Source organism: Xenopus tropicalis, chromosome 4 (assembly GCF_000004195.4).
Source record: "Xenopus tropicalis strain Nigerian chromosome 4, UCB_Xtro_10.0, whole genome shotgun sequence".
Classification (NCBI taxonomy): domain Eukaryota; kingdom Metazoa; phylum Chordata; class Amphibia; order Anura; family Pipidae; genus Xenopus; species Xenopus tropicalis.
Window position 1 is genome coordinate 74,861,215 of NC_030680.2, and position 19,520 is coordinate 74,880,734.

The following is a 19,520-nucleotide window of genomic DNA, read 5'->3' on the forward strand; positions in this document are numbered from 1 at the left end:
TGGTGTTTGGTGTGCAAATAATGTTTGTGCCGATTCTTTAGCTGCAAGGGTGCTGTCTATTGATGCAGGGCCCTAAAGGGAACCCTGAAACTACCACCTAGTCAGAAGGTGATGGTTACAGAGTTACATACATAGGGTTGAAAAAAGACCAGAGTCCATCAAGTACAACCTTTCCAAGTAAACCCAGCACACACAACCTATACTTACTAATCTATACACTCACATACATAAACTATATATACAACCACTAATACTAACTGTAGATTTTAGTATCACAATAGCCTTGGATACTATGCTTGTTCAAGAACTCATCTAGGCCCCTCTTAAAGGCATTAACAGAATCTTCCATTACCACATCACTAGAAAGGGCATTCCCCAACCTCACTGCCCTCACCGTGAAAAACCACCTACGCTGCTTCAAATGGAAGCTCCGTTCCTCTAATCTAAAGGAGTGGCCTCTGATGTGCTGATTGCTTTTATGACAAAACACAACACCCCCTATCTGCCTATAATCCCCTCTAATGTACTTGTACAGACTAATCATGTCCCCTCGCAAGCGCCTCTTTTCAACCCCAACCTCGACAGTCTAACCACATAGCTTAAATCTTCCATCCCCTTTACCAGTTTAGTTGCTGATCCCCTTTACCAGTTACTGATCTAAGAGAAAATGTGGCCCTCTATTGCACAATATATTTTTATATTGTCCCAGAATGCCTTATTAAATTCTAACCTACTTTTATTTTACAGTAGAATTTGGATTATTATTGATGTCTCAGCTATAAATGGATCAGTTGGTGCCTATATTTTGGTGAAATTACCTGTTATATATTCATGTATTTTTATATTTTTGAGAAGTTTGCCTTACTGCTTCTAGATTCTTCTCCATTGCATGTACATTTTTATTCAGTGAGGCTGTAGTTTCCTTGCATTTGTGTATGCTACATATATATTTTTTTCCTGAGCTGTATTCTTCACAAACTTTCTGTTTTTGTCTTTTGTCCCAAGCTGTAGTGGACCCGGATGGAAGGATATACATTCGCAACTGGCAGGGAGGAATCCTTTCTGGGGGGTTTGAGAAGAATCCCAAGCCAATTTTCACTGAAGGTCGAAACCAGCTGGAGATCCAGAACCTACAGGAGGACTGGGATCACTTTGGTATGCTGATCATTTCTTTGGACAGAAACTTGCCAAAAATTAGCACAGTATAATAAAAGGATTTGATATTAACGGAAGCATAGGAAAGATTCAGATATAGACTAGGTTGTGATGCTAATCTTATAAAGAGGGACTGGAATTACAGTTAGCTAATGAATAGTCAGAGGTGGGGTCCTTTATTTACTCAGAATTTCCTTACAGAGCCTCTGCTTACTGCTTTGCTACGCCGGATGCCATCTCTGGAAGCGCTGGAAATCCTGCGACTGGTTAACTGCCCTGAAGCATTCACCCCAGATATGCGCTGTGTGATGGGAGAGAGCCCCACCCTGCTACATTATTTCACCCTTGCTGGCATGAATTCTCAGGGGTGCTCTTTGGGTGGGGGTGCTGGCAAGTGAGTAAGAATTTCTCATTGTTTTTTCCCTAACAAAACTCATTGTTGTGGAGAAAAACCACAGGGTTTGCAGTCATCCTGTTATATTTGAGTTATGTCTATCTTGCTTAAGTATTAAGTATTTACATACATAGTATGTTTGATTGAAAAAAAAAAACAGAAGTACATCAATTTAAACCCTTCCAAGCAAATCTAGCACACACAAACCTTTACTGACCTATCTATACAATCACATACATAACTATATACACCAACATCAGTACTTATTGTGATTAACTTCTTCATTGTTTTTTGAGTTTACTGATTTAGTGAAGTAACATTGCATTATACAAATAAAATTAAGTAAAGTAAACTAAAATGAACAACTGTTTCAAGATTCAGCCAAATACTGCATTATTTATTTGCAACTAAGTGCACTCCAGGGGAAAAAAATTCTGCATTCTTAAAAAATGTAAGAATTTCCTTAAATGAGAAGGAGTAGCTTCCATGCTGTAGCTCTAGCTGTTGGTAGTTCAGATCACATATTTTGATGGGACAGGGAGTGAATTCTTATGTGATTGGGAGCAGGAGAAGGGAAAGGGAGAGAGCTGGGCAGACTCGTGTCCCAAACCTCAAGGAGCCCTAAGGGTTCACACATGTGGCTACTAGTAGCAGCTACTTGTTGTGGCTACTAATATAGACAATGCTGATCATTTACTAATAAAAGTCTCTACATGTGTTTTAGCAAAGGAAATTCTCAGTATTGTCTATAGCAGGGTATTTTCTGGCATTTAGTAGCCATGGAAAAGTAGCTGGTACCAGGCCCGGATTTTTACTCCCCACTGCTCCGTATGTGAGAAATGTCCGCTTGCGTGTTTGGTGTTTGCGATTGCGAATGCATGGAGCTCTGTGTGTCTTCACCCTAAAGGAGAGGATGATTGACACACAGAAGAACATGTTTACAAAAAAGAAGACAAGAAATCCTGTGTTCCTTTTGATAGAGGACTCTTTCTGTCAGTGCTTATAACTGTGTTTACGTAGACCTTTCTGATAAAGCTTACTTAGTTTTTACCTTAACTTCTCCTTTAATTATGCAACCTAAAGTCATGTGAGTTTAAGGGTTCAGATTTGGTTCGACTAGGAACTTGGATTTGGCCAAACCCTGCAAAAAAAGGCTCAGATTCGGCTGAATCCCGAACCAAACTTCACATTTGGTATATTCCTTAAATTAGCTAGGTGATATTTAATTTTCCAACATTTATGTATGATGTGCTGCCCTCTGCCAATATACATTTGAAAATGTAATTCTAAGCATCTTTGCAGTATTAATTATTTTAATTAAATTCATTTAAAATATAATTTGATATTGAAAGCAGTATGTGTCTAGCTAATTACATTGTCTGTTCTAGTTCTGAACCCTGAAACAATGTAGCAGACGTCAGTCAGACCTGGAGGAGAACTCTAACTATTGAGAAGTTTTCAAGACAGTATATTGTAAAGTTGCTTAAAATTACATTTTCTTTAATTAAAATCAGTTTGGGCTGGAGTTCCTGTCTAAATTGAAAAGTAAAACATTAATTGCAGGATGAAATAAGGGCCCTTTTGTAAAGACAGGGTTAATAAATGTGAAACACCTACATTTCTACATTTCCACAGTATTCTGTTTTGTTGCAAGTCTGCAGGACTGTTATTTTCATTAGGATGCATGTGTCATGCACAACATGGAACTGCCATACACAGGGAAGATTTTTCGGTTACATGAATGTGTATAAATGCATGCTATGTGTTTGCCAAAAACTCGGGAACTCTGTACATACCGGCTGGGCAAAATCAGGTGTGACATAAACATTGTAGTTAAGGGCCACTATGGGCTGCAGTTTTAATTGACTATGAGCTGCAAAATTGGCTTTAGCAAAGAAACACATAATTTTGTAATACAGTGGCATTCATGTGGCTACACCTTTTTATTGCTTACTAATTTCAAGAATTTCCTAAAGATCTGCTATACACAGTTGCATTTTTCTTGCTAGATTTCTTGCAGAGTGGATGGTCTTTGGGTATCCACAAGATAACGTGTGGCCTTTAGACATAAAGCGATTTGGGGCTCTCCAGAGCAGCCGCACCTTCCTGAGACATCGAGTCATGGAGGTTATGCGTAAGTTCTACCAAATTTGATACAGACATGGGATCTGTTATCCGGAAACACATTATCCAGAAAGCTCTGAATTATGGGAAAGCCATCTCCCATAGACTCTATTTTAAGAAAATAATTAAAATATATAAAAATTGTTTCCTTATACTCTGTAAAAAATAGTACCTTTGTATTTGATCATAGTTATGATATAATTAATCCTTACTGGAGGCAAAACAATCCTATTGGGGTTATTTGATGTTTAAATTATTTTTTAGTAGACTTAAGGTATGGAGATCCAAAATATGGAAAGGCCTCTTATCCGGAAACCCCTAGGTCCTGAGCATTCTGCATAATAGGTCCCATAGCTGTACTAGGCTTCTCTTCCCAGTGCATGTGTCGCTGTTCAAAAGACCAGCTAGGATAACTGCTTCTATGTAAGTACAGGAGTACAGGTATCGGACCCCTTATCTGGAAACCCATTATCCAGAAAGTTCCGAATTACGGAAACCCCATCTCCCATAGACTCATATTTTAATCTAATAATTTACATTTTTAAAAATGGTTTCCATTTTCTCTGTAATAATAAAACAGTACCTTGTACGTGATCCCATCTATTAAGATATAATTAATCCTTATTAGATCTAAAACAATACTAATGGGTTTAAACACTGTTTAAATAATTTTCTTAGTAGGAAAACTCCAGGTCCCGAACATTCTGGATAATGGGTCCCATACCTGTAGGAAGTATACTTAATGGTTTAATTTAGGTTTCCTATGCAAGAACTGATTATAAATTTTTGAAAAAGTCACTTAATTTTTTTTTTTTTTTCAAAACTACTTCATTTTAAGGGTTATTTTTTGATGCTTGTGTCCAATTCCAGCTCTGATATATGACTTGAAGGTGCCACGCTGGGACTTTCAAACAGGGCGACAGCTCCGAACGTCTCCACTCTATGATCGGCTGGATGCACAGGGAGCACGATGGATGGAAAAGCATGGGTTTGAGAGGGCAAAGTACTTTGTTCCTCCTGGGAAAGGTTTGTAGAAATCAAAAGTTTCTCTCCTGGGGGACAAAAGAGCAGTGGGGGTAAAGGGCCCCTCCTAAGTTATGTCCAATTTTATTACTTCAGGCTGCAATTTTTTCTTACTTTTTCTGAACAAAATTAACATGGTTATACCTTTTATTAAAAGTTTACAACATTCCAGTTAATTAGCCTCAAACCAGGTTGCTTGGTTCTACTGACAAGGACTTGGGGGGCTTACTGGGCGCCAGTAGTTCAGAAGAGCTATCACTCATTTCTGCATAGTCATTCAGTCTGTGTCTAACATAAGAAAAAAGTTGTATGTTTATTGTGATACTGACATATTCCTATAATTTACAGGAACGTGTCAGTGATGTTAGTAAGAAGGGCTCCTGCTAATCCACCCCATGCCCAACACTAAAGACACTCTGACTAGTCCTAAGTTGGCTGAGGATGCAGAGGAGGTTCAGTCACTCATGCTAGGCTAGTCATGGTTCCTTAATATACTGGAGTACTGTTTATATTTGCATTATACCACATAGAAGGATCTCACCATCCCTCACCAACATGGACAGATCTGTCTCTTTCTCCTCATTGCTGTCACAGTGTCAGGTGTTGTAATTGAGTAAATGTACTGTTAGCTATAGTTAACCAGGGGAGCCTGTGTTCAAGGAGGCTTTTAGTTACTGTACTGCAAACGCAGTATAACCTACTGTTAAGCAAATAAGAATAATATATTTTTTCTTTCACTAGACTTGTTGGCACTTGATCAGAGCAAGACCTTCTATAAACCTGACTGGTTTGATATTGTGGGTTCAGAGGTGAAGTGCTGTAAAGAGGCTGTGTGTGTCATAGACATGTCCTCCTTCACTAAATTTGAGATCAGTGTGAGTTTTCTTAGATATGCTATTTTGTGTTTACTCTTTTTGTCTTTTTCTGGCACATTCCTGTATATTTATCTTAAAGGACAAGAAAAGGTAAATTCACTAGGGTGCCAATTTTATAGACCCTTCCCCTTTCCTTCCTGAGTTAATTGCACCCTGATTGGAAAAGTCTGGGTAATGCCTGAGCTGGCATGGTGGAGAATTCCTGCCCTGCCATAAACTACCCCTGACTAGTGCGATTTAAAGAAGTAGAGTGTCTGGGGTAAGCGGATAATGTCACACATGGATGCCAAACAAATTGCCCCCCCCCCCCCCATGACTTTAACTTTCATTAAAGTTACATTTTAAATTTATTTACAGTATGATGTGTGATACTATGGGTGATATTATTTTTTTCTGGCATTTGAATTGTTTATTCCATCAACATCTACCTTCTTGCTAGGGTCCAGTTTACTTAGAGAAGTATGAGATCGAATGAAAATTCAGCCTTAGTAGATTTCTTTAAATATTACAAAAATGAGGTTCAGTACCTCACTTCTGCCTCAGTTATGAGCCATGGACTGGGGAAGGGCCTGCTAGTTTGAAAGGTGGTGTGACTTTCTCTGTCTCTTGTCCCTCTCTTTCTCTTTCATTGTTCTTATTCCTTATATTTACCTTGTGTAATGGACACTTCATTTCAGTAAGCCTTTGTATTTTACCTCAGATTGTGTGTCTGTCTTTCAGTCCCCTGGGGAGCAGGCTCTGGACACTCTACAGTACCTTTTCTCAAATGATCTTGATGTTCCTGTGGGACATATTGTTCATACTGGGATGCTCAACGAGAGAGGAGGATATGAAAATGACTGCAGCATAGTGCGGCTTAATAAGCGCAGGTACCTAAATAACCTGTTTAAAAAAATAGATTTTTTAATGGCTTGTTTGTGAGTTCCTCAACCTAACATTGTTTTCTGGATGCAAAACAAGACCTCACTGGCAGATTCCCGTGCTCTAACTGGCTGATTCCAGCATAGGTCAACAAATTGTAATGCACTACTGACAAATAGCATGGCTAAAATGTTTGCATTAGAAAAAAATTAGTACAAGGAAGCACATTAATTAACAATTTATATCTTAAACATTACAATATACATGTATGTATTTTGCACATGTTTAGCAAATACAGTGTTGCAGATTTTTATAATAACTTTATTATATACGCTTTATTATTATTAGCATATATTTATAACCAACATATTCTGTAGTGCTGGACAATAAATTGGTTTAACATACAACATACAGATTACATGTACATACAGGTACATGCACATCCATGCTTTTGGTTAACAGTGTGAGGCTGATGCAGCGCCAAGAAATTTGTTCACATTTTGCAGTCGCTACTGCAGTCGCTACTGTACCAGGAAGAAGTAGCAGTGATAAAACATACACAGTCACCTGTTTGTTAAACCATTGTAGTCAACTGGAACCACTTTGGGTGTTGCACAAGATTGTCTCCTGGAAGTCCCATTTACAAAGCCTTCACATGACAGCCATGCTGGTGTGCTATACTTGAGGTGATCCGAGTTGTCTACAACAGTGCTGTCCAACTAATTATATGCACTGAGCCTATTTATTCCCATAGAGGGTGTTTGAGGGCCAGATAATATTAAAATAACCAGATTTGATCTTTTAGCAGATGCCTGAACAATGATATGAAGTAGTAATCCTTTTAGCTTCTTAACCAATAAAGGGAGTAACTTAGCACCATGATCCACATATCCCACTATGGACTAAAGAGAAAGCACCTATCAGTAGTTATTGCAAACAGATTCCCTTTCTACAAGTTAAATAATAATAAAGTAACAAGGACAATTTCTCTGTTATGTCTGGGACACAGGGGGGTATAGCATTCACCACTAGGAGGCAGGGCACTGTAAAGAAAAAGCTCCTCCCTCCTGTGCTATAACCCTCTGCCTAGCTGCCTGAGGCTCAGTTTTTTCAGTGTCCGCAAGGAGACAGGATCTCATCTCTCACAACACAGTGACATGATTACTACGGCCAGTGACACACTGGCACCAGGGGTCGACCCAGAAGGTCCCTTCTCTAGGGCTACTCATTCTAAGGTTAAATACTTAACTTGCGCTAAATGCCGCAAACGCCTACCATCAGGCCGCAAAGAACCTTTATGTTCCTCTTGCACCAGCCAACCTACTGAGGCACCTTCCCAGGCACTGGAACCTTCTGTCACCCCAGTAGATGCCCAAGGTGAGGACCCCCCTCCTATGACTATCTCTGATGCTTCCGCTCAGCCATCCATGCCTAGCCAGCACCCTCCTGCATGGGCTCTACACCTATCCACCGGCATCCCCAAATTGGCGGCATGCCTTGATAAACTTCTAGACAAGTTGGACCAGGGTTCAGGGGACCCCTGCACAAACCAAAAGACCTCCCGGTGGAGGAGGACAGCGAAGGAGAGTCACCAATGGCCTCTCATACCTGGGAAGAGCAATCCCTCAGCAAGGGGGAAATCTCCTCGGACCAGGTGGAAGGAGGGGATGACCTCAACAAATGATCCTTTGAGGCACTTGATAATCTCATTTCAGCTGTTTTTCGTTGCCTTGATCTTAAGGAACAGGAATCTTCCTCAGATTCCTCTCTTTTTAAAAGGCAAAAGAAATCCAGAAAAGAAATTCCGCCACTTTCAGCAACTGTACTCTTTTTCTAAGGAAACGCTCGACAAGTGGTCTTCTCCACCCTCTGTCGATGCTCCAGTGTCTCGCCTGTCTAAACACACAGCGCTACCATTTCCTGACACTTCATCCTTCAAGGACTCCATGGACAAGAAAATGGAAGGTTTCCTTAGAGCCATTTTCGCTGCATCTGGAGATTCCTTACGGCCAGTTCTGGCATCGGCCTGGGTTAGCAGGGCCATTCAATCATGGTCCTCCTCTCTCCTGGAAGAGATCAATTCTGGTATGCACAGACAGGATCTCCTCATCATAGCCTCACAAGCCAAGGAAGCCAACGACTATATATGCAAGGCTTCCCTTGATGCTACTCAGGTAATTAGTCGCACATCGGCCCTTTTATGTGGTAGCCCACCGCACTCTCTGGCTTAAACTTTGGTCCGCAGACCTATCCTCAAAAAAGTCCCTCACCACTCTTTCTTTTAAGGGAAAACTTCTCTTTTGGCCTGAACTAGATAAAATTATCAGTCAGGCCACGGGTGGGAAAAGAAACTCCCCCAACCACTGGCCCGCACGTCCTTTCTCTTCTACAAGACATCCAAGGCCTCCAGCAGAGACTTCTCTCCGCAAAACTCAGGCCCCAAATACTGCTACCAGAATCGCTTCAAATCCAATTGGCAGAACCGACGCACCCAATCCAAGTCATCTGACAAGCCCTGTCCACATGACTACCTTCTTCAGCCAACCGCTCCTTATCCTGTTGGCGGTCGACTGCATCTTTTCAGAGAGGCTTGGTTACAACTCACTTCAGACCCTTGGATACGCAAAATCGTCTCCTCAGGTTACCACCTATAGTTCGAAACCATTCCTCCACCCCGATTCTTCATGTCTCGAGTTCCTCAAGAGAACCCCAAACAAAACACCTTTCTTGCTCTTGTGGGACACATGCTCGCCGACCAAGTCATTACTACGGTCCCTCCCGGGGAAAGGTTTCGGGGTTTTTACTCCAACCTCTTTGTCATCCCCAAGAAGGACAGGTTCTTCCGCCCGGTCCTGGATCTGAGGCAGCTCAATACCTTCATCCGTTTCACACGTTTCAAGATGGAGTCACTACGATCAGTCACCTTCCTATGCAGCGGCACAGTCCAGTCTGGACACCGTGCTACTGACCCTTTCAGATCTTGGCTGGACCATAAATTATTCCAAGTCCACCCTTACCCCAAGAATCACGTTCTTGGGATTGACCTTTGACACAAGGATCCAACGGGTGTTCCTTCCATCAGACAAGATCAACAAGATTCAATCGCTGGTGAGAAACCTTCTGACCATACCTTAGCTGTCCTTAGCTGGACCTTGGGGTCAATGGTCGCCTCCATAGAGGCAGTTCCGTTCTCACAGTTCCACCTCGGAGAGCTCCAGTGGAATATCCTGGATCAATGGACGCGCAAGTCCCTGACACAGCCAACTGTCTTACGTCCCAGGACCAAATCATCACTCCGTTGGTGGCTCCACCACACACACCTTTCTGTGGGCAAGTCCCTGAGGGACCCCCACTGGCTAGTCCTCACTACAGACGCCAGCCTCCAAGGATGGGGTGCAGTCCTCCAAGCCCAGATGGTGCAGGGACTCTGGTTTCCCTTGGAGACACAGCTCCCAATCAACATCCTAGAGATCAGGGTGGTCCGCCGGGCACTCCTTCACTGGCAAAACCAGCTCTCCGGACTAGCAATCCGAATACAGTCTGACAATGCTACCTCGGTAGCATACCTAAACCACCAGGTAGGCACCAAAAGTCGCGCAGCACTCAAGGAAGTGGGCCTCATACCATCCTGGGCCGAAGCCCACAACGTCACCCTGTCAGCGGTATACATTCTGGGACTGGTAAACTGGCAAGCCGACTACCTCAGTTGACAAACACTCAACCTGGGAGAGTGGTCACTGAAACAACAGTCTTTCAGAGAATCACACAAAGGTGGGGGCACCCACACATGGACCTCATGGCGTCCAGGCACAACCGCAAGGTGGAAATCTTCATGGCACCCTGCAGGGACCCACTGGCCATGGCTGCAGATGCCATGACAACACCTTGGGACTTCCCACTCGCCTACGTGTTTTCCCCCCTTCCGTTGCTACCCAGGGTCATCAAAAAGATCAGAAGGGAACACTGCACAGTGACCTCATAGCCCCACACTGGCCCAGAAGGGCTTGGTTCTCGGACCTAGTGAACATGAGCAGGGTGGATCCTTGGCCCCTACCACTGACGCAGGACCTTCTCTCTCAAGGTCCCATATCACATCCCAACCCGGGAGTACTACATTTGACGGCGTGGCTACTGAGTCCTTAGTCCTTCGCCGTAAGGGGTTTTCCCCCAGAGTCATACACACTATGATCGCAGCATGGAAACGTGTTTCCGCATGAAATTGGGGTCTGGAAGCATTATAAGGAGTGGTGGGACCAGGCACATCTTCCTTGGGATCAATTCTCCCCGGTATACCTACTTGAATTTCTACAATCAGATCTGACTAAGGGTCTTTCACTTGCCTCCCTTAAGTCAAAAATCTCCGCACACTCGGTGCTCTTCCAGACGAAAATAGCAGAACTTTGCGACGTACGCACATTCCTCCAAGGAGCAGCACACATAGTGCCTCCTTATAGAGCGCCGACACCCACCTGGGACTTCAACTTGGCCCTTTGCGCCCTACAAGAGGCACCGCTTGAGCCCCTGGCCACTATCCCTCTGTCATGAAAGACAATTTTCCTTATCGCCTCAGCCAGACAGGTATCTGAACTTAGTGCCCTATCCTGCCAACGTCCATACCTGATTTTCCACAATGACAGGGCGGTCCTCCGCATCGTAACTTTCTTTCTTCCCAAACTGGTGACCGAATTTCACCTAAACCAGGAGATCACTCTCCCTACCTTCTGCCCCCACCCCCAGAATCCTAAGGAGACAGCCCTACACTCCTTAGATCCAGTCAGAGCCTTAAAATTCTATCTTGCACGCACAAAGGACATACGTACCTCACATTCACTGCTCGTTCTCCCAACAGGGCCACACAAGGGATCCCCTGCATCCAAGGTTACAATATCCAGGTGGATAAAAAAGGGCATTCGCAGAGCTTACATAGCCAAAGGAAGAACCGCCCCCCTTCAAGTGCGTGCGCATTCTACCAGGGCGGTCAGCACTTCCTGGGCCCTTAGGAATCGTGCCTCTGCAGAGCATCTGTGCAAAGCCGCCACATGGTCTTCAATCCACTCCTTCACTAAATTCTACAAATTCAAGGTCTTTGCAACAGACAGTGCACAATTTGGAAGGAGGATACTGCAGGCTGCAGTTGCTCATATCTAAGCCTCGCTTCCCCCCTCCCTATTCATACAAGGGACAGCTTTGGTATGTCCCCATGGTCCCTGTGTCCCACAGACATAACAGAGAAAAAGGGATTTTGTAATACTTACCGTAAAATCCTTTTCTCTCTGAAGTCTGTGGGACACAGGGCCTCCCTCCCTGGAAGCAAACTACTGAGTTTCCTGATTCCGTTTTTTTGCACATTGTTCCGTTTGAGTTGTTCACAGTTACCTCTCGTTGTAAGACAAAACTGAACCTCAGGCAGCTAGGCAGAGGGGTATAGCACAGGAGCGAGGAGCTTTTTCTTTACAGTGTCCTGCCTCCTAGTGGTGGATGCTATACCCCATGGTCCCTGTGTCCCGTAGACTTCAGAGAGAAAAGGATTTTACAGTAAGTATTACAAAATCCCTTTTTTTCCATTAATCTGTTACAAAAATGTAAATCCCCAAATATGCTGTCAAAACCAAATAAAATTACCAGTGTGAAAGCAATTTTTCAACTATGTAACAAAAAATATCTTGTTGATAATCCTTAGAAAAATGTAAATACCAAAATATGATGTAAAACAAAAACAAAATACCAATGTGAAAGGTATATAGTAGAACCCAAGGCAATATTGTATACGATGGAATGCACAAAAGAAATCCCTCATACAGTTGCTCCCCAGATCAAGCTGACTTTCTGAGGTTAGTAGGTGCATAGCGTGTATGGGACTCTGAAACAAATTATTTTTATCCTTTAAGTATTTATGGAATGCCTTCCTAGTGTTATAGTGTTCAACAGTAAGTGATAAGAGATGCACACTGTAACTGTTGGTGTATTATGCACATATATGTTGCGTTGGAGAGGCTGAGCTCCACTTACTGTAATGCTAGTGTTATAGAAGGTGTTTTTTTTTGCTAAAAATGCACACAGCACTTCGGCAAATACACCCCATGTGACACTAACCTTTAGGTTTTTATGGTTCATATTTACATTTCAGTATAGCAGGGCTATCCAACTGGAGGCCCATGAGCCATATGTGGCCCTCCAAAGGAATTTTATGGCCACCAAAACTGCTCAAAGGCTCTATAGACTTCACTGTATGACATCATAATTTTAATTTAAATGGCCCTAGGACATCATCTAAGGCTATATAGAAATAATTGGCCCACTATTTGTAGTACGTAGGACAGCAGTGCACTATAGTATCATAGTAGAATTTTTTCTAGGTCCATGGAAACCCTGTTAGTAGTTTCTCCCAATAAACACATACCAGTACTTCTCCAGACAAAGCCTGTTGTAACACTTGCTTACAAACATTCACCCTTTTTAATATTCTTGGCTAAGAGTAACAAATAAAAATCCAAACATAAGGCCTATGTTTTTCAACACCATACCCATTAAATGACACATGATTTATTGTGTAAATTCTCCCTTGTTCATTATGCCTTTGGTTTCCTTGCTTTCTTTGGTGGCCTCTCTCCCAGTTTTAGTCTGCACTATTCATTTGTGGTGGTTAGGTAACCTTCCATTTCTCTTGCAGTTTCTTCATGATTTCCCCTACAGATCAGCAGGTCCACTGTTGGTCCTGGCTGCGGCAGCACATGCCCAGTGACAGTGATTTATTCCTTGAGGATGTGACCTGGAAATACACAGGTACCCTAAACTAACAATATTGAGGAGAAAAGTATGTCTGCAGAATGTCATCTGAAACTCCACATAAATGCTCATCAGAGAGGTGTAAAGCCCAGTTCAGTAATACAAGAGCATAACAATAGGGTCTCAGTCTTGTGTTTTATCTACAGCAAAAATCTTCAAATGTGTTCATTCTCTTTGCTTAACATAGGCTTGCATAGCTCCCATCCAATAGGTTTAATAGCTTGCTCTCCCACAAACTGTACTTTTACTTACAGAGACCCACACCGGCCACAGTAGGTGACATAATTATACCATTTTTGTGCTACAACACTTTCTCTCATTATCAACTATCAGCTTCTTCATAGTATAATGTTTGCTAAATTACTGGATACTTATAACTATAAAGCAAGCTACAACTATGCCACAGACTTGTTGTTTTTGGTTAATGTGTTCATGTTACTATACATAAACTGTAATCTCTGTGGGGGGGAATTGAATATTTTATTGTTTGCTTTGTCTTCCTTGCAGCTCTTAACCTGATAGGCCCCCGTGCTGTTGATGTGCTCTCTGAGTTATCCTATGCTCCGATGACGTCTGAACATTTTCCATCTTTGTTTTGCAAGGTGATATGGCCTTTTTAAAGAGTTGGGTTTCCGTTTTGCTCTTCTAGTGGAGAGTCTGGTAAAGGTGGCTTTGGTATCCGTTCAGGAGAGTCAGACATTCACCGCATGTCTTTTTTTCAGTTTGTTTGTATCCACTTCCACTTAATGTTAACGCCTTTAAGAGGGGCCTGGATGAGTTCTTGATCAATCAGAATATCCAAGGCTATTGTGATACTAATATCTACAGTTAGTACTAGTGGTTGTATATATAGTGTATGTATGTGAGTGTATAGATTGGGAGGTGTGGGTTAAGTGTGCTGGGTTTACTTGGATGGGTTGAACTTGATGGACACTGGTCTTTTTTCAACCCTATGTAACTATGTAACTATGTAACTTCCATACCATTTTGTTTTACTGTAGGAAATGAGTGTGGGATATGCCAATGGGATCCGGGTTATGAGTATGACACATACTGGAGAGCCTGGCTTCACACTGTACATCCCCATTGAGGTGAGTTGTAAGGCAATATCCAATGCAACATTATATGTAATCATTTTCTATAATTGGTTGAAAATAAATATTTTAAGTTTTGTTTTTCATTAACTATATTTATTTGCAAGTGCCACACATTTAATTATATAGTGGCAGAACAGGTTTTGGGTGATCACAGCCAAGATAATATAACATAATTTATTGATTACCATATTCATTGAAACTGAGAATCATGTTCCTTCTTGCAGTTAATGAATTTGTTTCCATTATGAAACAATTACAAAAGGCAGTTGATTTCCTTATTAACGCAAATTACTTAGCAGTGCTGATCCTATGTTGTATTTGGATAGTCAGCATTTTGTACCTTTGTTATCTGTTACTTGGTGGCTTTTTTCTATTTGTGAGTGTATGGACTTTTAGCATTGTGTACCTCAGCAGAGCAGAGATTGTATAATGTGCAAACACAGTAACTAACTTGAATCCCTTATTCCCACAGTATGCTCTACATGTTTATAATGAACTTATGAGTGTTGGGCAGAAGTATGGAATCCGAAATGCAGGTTATTATGCCCTGAGAAGTCTGCGCATAGAGAAATTTTTTGCCTTTTGGGGCCAGGACCTGGATGCCTTCACCACCCCACTGGAATGTGGGCGAGAGTTCAGGGTTAAGCTAGATAAGGTATGAGGTTAAGAACATTATCTTACATGAATTTTGTAGTATCTTTTCAGAAAATTAAGGTTCTGTATATGTCAAAATATAGGTCAAAAAGCTGCATCCAAGGTGTTATTGTGCCTGTACACAGACATGTATTGACTACTCACTTGGATCCTCTTACATTGGGAGCTTCCTTACCTGTGTATGGACCCCAAATAATTGCCTTCATTTTTGAAAGGAGAGGAACACTTTGCATTAAAAGTTTCCCTATGTCATACCTGTGAATTTTTTTTTCCCATTGGTCCATCACACAATGCTGTGCTTTATTGTGCATGAGGATCTGACTTCATTTAGACCCCAGGAGCAGGTTACAGGCATTTTGTAGCTGAAGCACTTCATACACTTCATGCTTTCATGGCAAGTTACCAAGAAAAGTTATAAGGAGCCATAGGAATTGTATACTGACCATTGTTCTCATCTTAAGTGTATATCTAAAAGTGGGTCTAGACCATTGTTATCAGGACAGAAGTAGAAACACTTTGAGCTGAAGAGACAGTACAGTATTGTGATGGTTTATTTTTTTTTAATACGATAGTACTGCAAAGTGATAGAACATTTGGGTCTTTTCGAAGCTCACATAATTTTATTTAGTTCATGGCAGTAGTAGATTTTATTTTTTAAATATTAAAAGGAAATTTGAGTTTTTAATCCCAAATGTTAACCCTCCAATGTAAATTGGAAAAGCTATTTCTAAATAAAAATTTCACCTGTGGGAGGGATTCTACAGCCACCAAAACACGGTGCATAAACAAAGCAGAAGATAATAGTGCTCATGTAGGGAATGCTGGGAAGGAAACCCAGTTTTGCTCGTAATATTTCCATTTTCATGCAGCTGCCTATATGCTAAAGCTCACCATCTAAGTTTTAAAAAGCAGTCAGGGCTGTTGCTGATCAGATCCAAATACAGACCAGTTTGGCTCTTACTGGGACTCATCATTGTAGTACAGAGTTTTCTGATCAGCATATGTAGAACCAAAGTAGTGGATCCATATGAATAGTATATTGAGTGAGGAGACCCTATCCTCATTTGTTTAAAATACAGAGGGAATCCTGGGAAGGTAGCCTAGTTTTTCTCCTAACATTTCCAAATCCTGTAGGCTTATGAGTACTTTGTGGCTAAGCGATGCCTACTGCACCAGAAATTACATTTGTCTGCAATTTGTTAGTTGTAAGTCATTTGCTCCAGTAGTTACAAAGGGTGGCCTATAAGTAGCATCACAGCCTGTGCAACCCATAGCTGCTATCAGTGTGGGTTCTTCAGTCTGGGGCATCATGGCAGATGCTGTTCATAGGACAGGGGCATGTTGATCATATGGGGGTGTTTGCCATAATTGAATATAGCCAGGACAGATCAGAGTGGTGGGCATGCTTGGTGTCCCCTAGGGGGAATTCTCTTGCTTTCCCCCCCTTTTATTATTATTATTAAATCTGTAGTTCTTTGATTCTGTCAGGTTCCAGCAATATATTGTGTCTGCTTAAAATTCACACCAAATGGGGAATCTCATAACAGCACCTTGAGCAAAACTGGAAGATTATCCCAATGTATATATATTTACAGTCTAAGAGTTCTACAGAAATAGTTTCTTGATCATTAAGTTGTACAGTACAGTATATTCCACAATACATCAGAATTGCAGTCATCATCATTCTAAGTGTTAATAGACCATTTCTGCTTAAGCAGGAAAAAGATGTTTACATTCCAGGCAATTTTTCTAAAATGTTCCTTTAGTTACTAAAGGTAATAGCCTGGGCGTTAAAGCAATGCATAGCCTATAGGTATTTACAGATAGAAGCACACACTTGCACAGGACTATATGTAATTGAACATTAATTTTTAGTAATAAAAATAACTGCAGTGTTCAACTATTAGATTATTGCTAACTAGAAGTGAGCAACTTTAGCTCAACACCGTTAAAGTTGTTGTCCACCTTTGAGTTAACTTTTAGTATGAGGTAGAGAGTAATGTTCTGAGCAATTGGTGGTCATTTTGTATTATTTGTAGTTTTTTTTTGTTTAGCAGTTATCTGGTTTCTATGGTCCAAATTAACTTAGCAACCAGGGAGTGGTTTGAATGAGAGACTGGTATATGAATAAGAGTGGACCTGAATTGAAAAAAAAATTATAAACATAACAATAAAACTGTAGCCTCACTGAGCAATAGTTATTGGCCCCCATTTGAAAGCTGCAAATAATCAGCAGAAGGCGGCAAATAATTAAAAAATAAATAAATAATGAAGACCAAATGAAAACTTGCATAGAATTGGCCATTCTATAACATAATAAAAGATGACTTAATTAAGGGTGAACCACCCCTCTAAGGTCACATGCACCAAGAATTAAAATTATCCCCTTAAATAGTTCTTCAAATATTTCTGTGTAATAGAGTGATCATCTAATATACCCCACGTTTGTGAAGGTTATGTTAAAGGTTAAAATGCTATCACCTAATCAGCCCTATGTATTTAGGTCTCAATCAGTTGTTTATTCATGCAACACACCTCCCAATATTGTCCTTTTCTCTCATCCAGTGCTTTAAAGTTGATTAAATGGGTTTGGATTTAATTTGACTAAACACTAACTCCCCTTATGTAATAAAGTTTGCCCCATGTGCAGTAACCCATAGCAACCAATAAGATGTTTGCTTTTTAACAGAGGACAATAAATGCTACCTGCTAATAGGTTGATATTAGTGATTTGATTTGAACAAACTTTGCACTTTTATTACACAATCCCAAAGGATTTGACCAAATCGGATTCCTGCAAAAGCCTTCCAGATTTTGAATTCGGTGCAACCATAATCTCAACAAAATAACATGATCTAAAAAATATAGGGCGACAAGCAAATGATTATTGTACTGATTTATCTCCATTGGAAATTCAAACTGTAATTAATTAAGATTTCTGGTGTAAAAACCTCAGTGCAATAACCGCAAACACCATAATGTGAGGGTGGCTGCCCTGCCATGCTTTTTTCAAGCATGAAACACCTAAACACTGGGTCAGCTTTCTTAGTGTAACAGAGGTACAGGTGTATGGTAATAATGTGTCCTTTCCAGGTCTGTGTCATATTTTTTGAGGAATAGGGTAACTTAACAAATAGCTTTTCCTTTTTTCAGGGCTATGATTTTATAGGCCGGGAGGCCTTGCTGAAACAGCGTGAAGAGGGGATATTCAAGCGCTTTACTATGTTCATACTGGAGGACCACGATACGGACCTAGACTTATGGCCCTGGTGGGGTGAGCCAATCTATCGCAATGGAGAGCATGTGGGCAAGACCACTAGCAGTGCATACAGCTATACACTTGGCAGGCACGTGTGCCTGGGGTTTATACATAGCAACCAGCAACCTATTACCCCTGAGTTTATTAATCGAGGAGAGTATCACATTGATATCGCAAGCCAGAAATTTAAGGCTAAAGCCAAACTGTATCCATTCAGTTCTCTGTTCACTTTGAGACGCAGGAAAGATGAAATGGATATTGGATTTTAATACAAGAGATCTGGGACCCTGAGAAACTGAAATATTTAAAATGGGAGGACTATAAATGGTAACATTCAAGGCAAGGAGAAATGTTATGGAAATATTCTGATACAATGGACTGAGTGCTTAGTCAGAAGAAGAGGAATCAAGCTTGACAGTAGGAAATAAATTCAAAAGCAATCCTGAAGCCTTCATTTAGAGAGCTAACAAGCAACTGAAATCTCTCTGTTAAAATAAACTTGCTGGTAATTAACTTTTTTTTGGGAAACGTTTCGCTCCAGCTCTTGGTTTTGTACAATTGTTTTCCCTATTTAAATGCTTTTAGGTTTTTAGGCATTTGAGCTGCTCGCTTCCTGAGAAACCATCCTGCAGGGCGGTACAGTGTATACATTGAAACAGTGAATTCCCTAACTTTGCTATTCTTAGGGGCACATTTACTAACCCACGAATCCGAATCCGAATTGGAAAAATTCCGATTGGAAAACGAACATTTTGCGTCTTTTTCGTATTTTTTGCGATTTTTTTCGGCGCCTTTACGACTTTTCGGAAATTGTCGCGACTTTTTCATTACCAATACGATTTGCGCGAAAAAACGCGACTTTCTCGTAGCCATTACGATGCGCTCGTATCTTGTTGCGACTTTTTCGTATTGAGCGCTCGTAAGCGGCGGGCGAAACTTTCAGACTTAGCATGATTTTGGAAGCCTCCCATAGGACTCAATGGCACCCTGCAGCTCCAACCTGGCCCAAGAAAAGTCACCATACTGAAGCTTGAATGAATCCGAATCTTTCGTACTCGGCGCGAAGGCTACGAAAAAGTCGCGACTTTTCGCGCAAGTAGTAACGCTACGAAAAAATCGCCAGATTTTGCACAACATTCGGAATGGCAACGAAAAAGTTGCGACAATTTTCCGAAAAATCGCCAAATACCGATCATTACGAAAAAAACGCAATCGGACGCATTCGGCCCGTTCGTGAGTAAGTAAATGTGCCCCATATTGTAGAGTTTTTAGGGGATTTTGTAACTCCAAGC

General features: G+C 41.2%; 1 protein-coding gene across 4 annotated transcripts in view; it reads left to right on the plus strand.

Moving 5' to 3' along the window:
* pdpr (pyruvate dehydrogenase phosphatase regulatory subunit) overlaps nt 1-19,520 on the plus strand; it is a 35,443-nt gene that overhangs the window by 14,039 nt on the left and 1,884 nt on the right. For all 4 annotated transcript variants that reach the window (XM_002931663.5, XM_004914052.4, XM_018093362.2 and 1 more), the window contains 11 exons: nt 1,006-1,155; nt 1,357-1,549; nt 3,559-3,683; nt 4,544-4,699; nt 5,438-5,571; nt 6,292-6,440; nt 13,103-13,215; nt 13,726-13,820; nt 14,220-14,309; nt 14,788-14,970; nt 18,123-19,120. In XM_002931663.5, the coding sequence (XP_002931709.2) occupies nt 1,006-1,155; nt 1,357-1,549; nt 3,559-3,683; nt 4,544-4,699; nt 5,438-5,571; nt 6,292-6,440; nt 13,103-13,215; nt 13,726-13,820; nt 14,220-14,309; nt 14,788-14,970; nt 18,123-18,497 (1,763 nt within the window). In that variant the 3' untranslated portion in view covers nt 18,498-19,120. The remainder of the gene's footprint in view (nt 1-1,005; nt 1,156-1,356; nt 1,550-3,558; nt 3,684-4,543; nt 4,700-5,437; nt 5,572-6,291; nt 6,441-13,102; nt 13,216-13,725; nt 13,821-14,219; nt 14,310-14,787; nt 14,971-18,122; nt 19,121-19,520) is intronic.